The 6,297-nt window shown below is 45.2% G+C and overlaps 1 protein-coding gene across 1 annotated transcript; it reads right to left on the bottom strand.

The window, feature by feature from the left end:
* Window positions 1-376: 376 nt before the first annotated feature.
* Window positions 377-5,685, bottom strand: BCDIN3D (BCDIN3 domain containing RNA methyltransferase). Its single transcript, XM_068972106.1, has 2 exons — window positions 5,452-5,685; window positions 377-1,607 (listed from the first exon to the last, which is right to left on the bottom strand). Exons 1-2 carry the CDS (start codon window positions 5,683-5,685, stop codon window positions 963-965), a joined length of 879 nt encoding a protein of 292 aa, XP_068828207.1. The 3' UTR covers window positions 377-962.
* Window positions 5,686-6,297: the final 612 nt, after the last annotated feature.

Below are 6,297 nucleotides of genomic sequence, written 5' to 3'. Positions count from 1 at the left end.
GATATCAGTGACACTTGTTCCACAGCACAGATGCTACAGCCATCCAACTGCAGGCTGCATTTTGTATGCGCTTCCCTGCGTATATTCCCATCCCCATGGTGGTACGTACCTCCATGCTGGTGTGCTTTGGCAGAGGTCCCTGACAAAAAAGTCCCAAATTAACTTACTGACTGGCATGTTTTCTGCTTTGAGCTTGGGTGAGGTTCTTTTTCTTGAGCTGAAACCTCAAGGGGAAGAGTGGTAAAAGGCAGAAGTTTCTTTTCCACTCCAGATTCACAGGGTATTCTCAATCATACTCAAGTCACTTTTATTATATATAATTGTATATACTGTATACAAGCCCACTTCACTCATTTCATTTGTACCAGTTGAATTTTGAGTTCATAATTTAAATCTTTTAAACACTTTGTAAATGCTAGTCAATGTATCTTGGCTAATACTGTATCTGTGACTGCCGTGCTCAGCCTGGGCGTGCTGGAAACTTGATCTGCTCTGGAAAGTTATTTTTCCTATCAAAGCTCTCCTTTAGACAGGCCAGTGACTTTTTATTCCAGGCTGTATTGTGAGGTTTTGCCTCATAGAACAGGATAAGTCTAGAAGAAAGCCTGAAGAAGGCAGATCAGATTCAAGTAGCCCAGGGAACAGACACATTCTAAGGCTAACCTTGTCTAAGTTTTCCTAAATAATCACCAAAAGTAGCCCCTTCCATATCCCAGAAGCACTTTCTCCAGGTCACCTCCTGCCAGACAGCCCAAGTCATTGCCCCTCAGATATAGTCTCCTCAGGGATCATCCCCCCAAATGGGGAAAAGATAATGATTTGTTTAGTTCCATGTCCTGGACACTTACAAAACTTCTGCCAGATTTGGAGGCTGCCTAACTACCAGGAGTTAAGGAGAATGAACTTAATTTTTATATAAAACTCTTTCAATATCTCTATCCTGGTCTTACTGCCCTCCCATCTCACTCTCTCCAGACTCTTATTCTGTTCCGTTCTTTTCCTTCTTCTATCAGTGACTCAGGGATCGCATGAGTCTCTGTGGCTTGTTTTGTCCTGAAGAGCAGAAGGCTTCGGTCCCAGTTGGTGTTGCCAAAGCAGCATACTAATTCCATGCCATGGTCCTGGGTCAAGATCTGCACAATCTGACTGGCCATATCACCTCGGATGGCTAGGGAGCGGAAGTGGTCAAAATCATGGAGGCCCAGCTTCCGGAGACGCCTTGCAGCTGCCCGGTAACACTTCCAGGGCTGTGGCTCCACAAGGAGGTAGCGGCATAGGGAAGAAAGGTGGGCCAGGAACTCCCACAGGCCTTGGTCCCCATGGTTCAGGTGAATCCACATGGTTACTGACATGCAGAAGCCAATATCAAAAACTGAGCGTCCAAACTGGCTCAAGAAAGAGCTCAGGAGAACTTTCCGGGTCCTTTGATTCATGAAGTCCAGGGTAATAAAAGTCAAACCATCAGGAAAAGGGCATTCTTTTTCAGCTCGTTCCACCAGGACTGGATCTATGTCGCAGCAGAGGAGATGGAGTTCTCTTGAGGCATCTAAGCAGGTCTCCCCATCATGTAGGGAAAGGAAATGTTTGTATAGAGCCACACTCAGATCCTAGAGGAATCCAAAAGAGCTTTGTCATTGCGGCTCTCAACCAGTGAATGGAAGAGAAACCTGTATCTCTTAGCTTCTCATTGAATCACCTACTCCTGGCTTTATGGGATGTAAGGTTCTTAAACTATAGCCTAAGGAGGTTGCCCCCTAAAGTTTTCCACAGAGCCCTCCAGGGGTCTCAGGCTATAATGCATCATCTCTATACCTTCCTGACACTGATGGGTTGCATGGTTGAAAATTATAGCCCAATGGATGCAGCAAAGGAGTCCAGAGCTGTATTTTCCAACTTAAGTAACATGCTATCTTTTTTTGTGTGTGTGTATCTCATACCCCAGGGAGGAGCAAAATATTTAAGGGACATAATAACCATGCTCCCTGCCAGGAAGGTGAGGAAGAGAGCAAGCACCATCTCATAAAAATCTACTTCTCAGACTTGTGGTTGGGAAAGTCTGGATTCCAAAAAGTCCTCATTCAGCCTTCACTCTGCATCTTCAGTTTTACTACATGTCTTATACTTCACCGCCCTCTTTTGAGACTTACTCTGCTTTTGTATCCATTATCCCCAAAAGTCACTGCGGACCTCCTTCTAGCTAAATCCAATGATTTGTGATTTTTACCACCTTAGCACCTTTTTGACTCTTAAGTCACTATCTTCTCTCTCTAACTTTGACTTCTATAACCATTATAACTAACTCAAATTTGTGTTCTAATCTTTTTTTTCCAAGGCATTTTTCTATTCACTACCTCATTTGCTCTGTGCAACAATCCTGTGAGGATAATATATAAGCCCTTTGTACAGGTGAAGAAAGTGTATCTGGAAACAACCCAGATGTCCAATAATATTAGCAGGGATTAAGATGGTATACCAGATAGCATTTAAAAATGAAGGAATTCAGCTCAGTGCAGCAACATGGATGACTCACGCAAACACATAATGCCGAATAAAAAAGCAGGACACAAAAAGAAAATACATGGCAAGCTTCCATTTATATGAAGTTTGAAAATGTATAAAATTAAACTACATTGTTTAGGGATACAAAAATAGTAAGCTATAAAAAAAGCAAGGAAACAATAATAATAAAAGTTGAGCTCTCTGGGTAGAGAGGGGGGTTTATGAGCAGGGAAAGGCATATGGGAGACTTCTTAGGTTGCTGACATTTTATTCTTGATACAGACATTAGTCATCAAAGTTTCTGCTTTATAATAATTCATAAAGTGTGAATTTATGTTTTGTGTACTGTTCTCTATGTGGCGTAGTTCACACACACACACAAAACCCCTGTATTTTAAAAATTATGGTTCAAAGGACAGTCCAATGTCACATGGTTATTACATGGCAAGATTTAGGCAACATTAAGGTCTTTACTCCATAACAGACATCTCATACTTTAATAGGCACTCACATCACCTAGGGATCTTACTAAAATAAAAATGTTGAATTAGTAGATCTGGGTTGGGAACTGAGATTCTGTATTTCTAATAAGCTTCCAAGTCATGCTGATGCTATAGTTCAAGAACCACATTTTAAGTAGGAAGACTCTCTAGTATTCTGCTTAAAAACTTCTTCCTCTCTCTGTATTTATTTGTTTCCCTCCTCCTAGCTGATCTTGGGTGTACCACATTAAAAAAAAATCTTTTGACCATGCATGCATGGCATGTCGGACCTTAGTTCCTTGACCAGGGATCAAACCTGTGCCCCCTGCATTGGTGACTCTTAAACCACTGGACCACCAGGGAAGTCCTGCGTGTATCCCATGTTTGATCAGTCATTTTCATCACATCAGTCCCTCCTCTACCACATCTTTTAATATTTTCCATCCTTAACTCTTGAATCTTAGAGTCCCCAGGAAGCTTAGAAAAAACGAAAATAGACTCAAGGTCTCAATCCCCAAGTGTCTGATTCAGTAGGTCTAGAGTAAGGCCTAGTTATTAAGATTTAAACAAAGTACCCCCCAAATTATGGCACATCTATACAAAAAAATATTATGAAGCTACTAAAACAGAATGTAGTGACATGAAAGTGAAAAGTGAAGCCGCTCAGTCGTGTCCAACTCTTCGCGACCCCAGGGACTGTAGCCTATCAGGCTTTTCTGTCCATGGATTTTCCAGGCAAGAGTGCTGGAGTGGATTGCCATTTCCTTCTCCAGGGGATCTTCCCGACCCAGGAATCGAACCCGGGTCTCCCGCATTGCGGGCAGATGCTTTACCATGGGAGCCATCAGGGAAGCCCGTAGTGACATGAGTGATCTCCAAATTACTAAATGAAGACCAAGGTGCAAAACAGTGTGCTATTATTTGTAAAACTAGAACTGGTGAGATATTTATACATACACAGATGTCTGTGTACACATAGGCCACATACTCGAGAAATTATAAATAGCAGTTGCCATTGTGTACAGGAAGAGGCTTTCCTGGTGCTCGGACATAAAGAATCTGCCTGCAGACCTGAGTTCAGTCCCTGGGTCAGGAAGATCCCCTGCAGAAGGAAATGGCCACCCACTCCAGTAGTCCTGCCGGGAGAATTCCATGGACAGAGGATCCTGGCAGGCTTACCGTCTACGGGTTGCTGAGTTGGACACAACTGAGTGACTATCATCATAGGAAGAGGAGGATTTAGGGTTAGGAGTAGAGACTTGCTATGTATCCCTTTGTATGTTGAATTGGGGGGGGGTCTTAACAAGTATTAATACAAGAATTTTTTTTAAGTGCAAAATAATAAACTCCCTAAATATATAGCCAAGTTTAGGAGCCACTGCCCTAGTTAACTGCAACTGTGTCTTGGCTCCTAAGGTGCACATATAGCACTTTCGACTTTAAAATCTATTGTGGTTTCCTAATGCCTTTCATGAAACCCCAAATCTTATATCCAGTTTCTCTTTTCCATTGCTTTTACCCCTCTGATTTCATATATCATCACAGTAGAGAAATGTCTGCAAAGGATAGCCAGACACCCATCTCTACTCATTCCAGCCTTTAGCCTGTGTTCAAATGCAACCCTCCCTCCCATTTACCAGCTGTGTCCCTACAGCCCTCAACCTTCTACTAAGGTCTCTTCTGCCTAAGTCCAGAAACAGGGTAAAATTTTCCTTACCCCCTTCCCCTCCTGGTCTGGAAAGGAGTGACGGTACTAACTTTGTGAAGCATCTGTAATCACGGGGTCAGAATGCCTGCTCCTCTAGGATACCCTAGTTACTACAAATAGGTGTTAGAGAGACACTCCGCTGTTTTGCTTGTGGTCTGACTATAATCATTCTTATGCCTAAAAATACTTTGTGGTAAGAAAATGTGGCAAAGCCTTCCTCTAACAGGATGCTTTATTTTCTTTCTCGATCCTCTGCACTGCACTCAGCCAATTGATCGCTTTTTAACTATCCACTTGGCTCTGCACTGTTTCACACTTATCTTAATTTCACGCATGATTCTGTCACCCCGGCTCATCTCATCCAGTAAACCAATCCCAACTCCACGCTTCCAAACGTGGGTGTCAGGCAGCCCCCTCTCCTCCAGCAAGTCGCCAGCCACGCTGGACAGGAGGCAACAGCCGGAAGCCCAGACACTTTGGCCCTGCCCACCCGGGGTTCAGCAGTGATGCTGCAAGTGCGGAGGCGGGGCGCAGGATTCCGAACGTATTTGAAAATGATTCCTCCCCCAGATTCCTAAAAGAGATGGTGTTAGGACCCCGGAGGTCCTGTAGCAGCAGCGAGGGGTAGGACGCTAAACCTTTAAACTCATTTTGGGAACGCTGTGAGGGTGTAATACCACGCCCAGGCCGAAAGGCCCAGAGGACTTGAAGGCTGCCAACCTCTCGGCTCAACCGACGTCCGATCCCTCCCCCGGCACTCACCCCGGAGTTACACCCCACGTCGAGCCCCAGGATCGGCCTTGTGTCGGGAGTCTGAGGAAAGAGCCGGCGAAGCAGCTCCGGGGGTAGGAGGCGGAGCCGTTGCTCTGGAGGGTGGAAGCGGGAATAATGAGGGAAATTTCCGAACGGGGCTGCCCCGGGTTCCAGAACGCGCGGTTTCTCTTCCGCCGCGGTCTTCTCAACGCCCCCCGTGGCCTGCTCCGTGGACGCCGCCATTTGTCTCAGTCTGGCCTCTGAGTCCCCTCGGAACCGGAAGTCTGGAACCTGCAGGCCGCTCGGGCTCCAGCGCGCCTGCGCTGAACGGCAAAGGGACTGAGTATAAAAGCGGCCTCCCTGGAGCGAGCGCGGAAATAGGGAGGTTGCGTTGCCACGTGGCATCGTCGCCATAACCTAGAAGGTGGTTAGTAATATTATTCTGTTTTTTTGTGTGTGTGAGAAAGAAGCGCAGAGAGGTTGAATGATTTGCTCAAGCCAACGGTCTACCCAGAACAAGGCATTTATTGAGATTTGGAAATCTATTTTGGTCCAACTTCCTTCCTTTACAAATGCATAAAGTGAGACCCAGAGATTAGATATTACTTGCTCAAGGTCGCAGGGGAATATGTGACCCAAGAACTTGCACCCGTTCATCCTGTGATTCCAGGAAAGAATAGCTAGAAACTGTGGATCACTTGAGGTGCCAGAAGACCCAGATAGCCCAGCCTGCCACGTGGGCCAGGTGGACAGGGGCAGCTGGAGACTGTGAGCTCTTGAGAGGTAAGGACTGTGCCTTAAGAGCCAGTACATAAGAGTGCTTAACAAATGCCATTTTTCTGTAAACCTTTTACA

This window comes from Capricornis sumatraensis, chromosome 4 (genome assembly GCF_032405125.1).
Source record: "Capricornis sumatraensis isolate serow.1 chromosome 4, serow.2, whole genome shotgun sequence".
Lineage (NCBI taxonomy): Eukaryota > Metazoa > Chordata > Mammalia > Artiodactyla > Bovidae > Capricornis > Capricornis sumatraensis.
This window is presented reverse-complemented; position numbering and strand designations above follow the sequence as displayed.

Bases quoted from the DNA above. Each gene is read 5' to 3' on its own strand.
- BCDIN3D (XM_068972106.1), bottom strand. From the start codon at position 5,685: ATGGCGGCGTCCACGGAGCAGGCCACGGGGGGCGTTGAGAAGACCGCG. The intron at 1,608-5,451 runs GTGAGTGCCGGG...GGATTCCTCTAG, and splicing joins ACGTGGGGTGTAACTCCGGG to GATCTGAGTGTGGCTCTATA.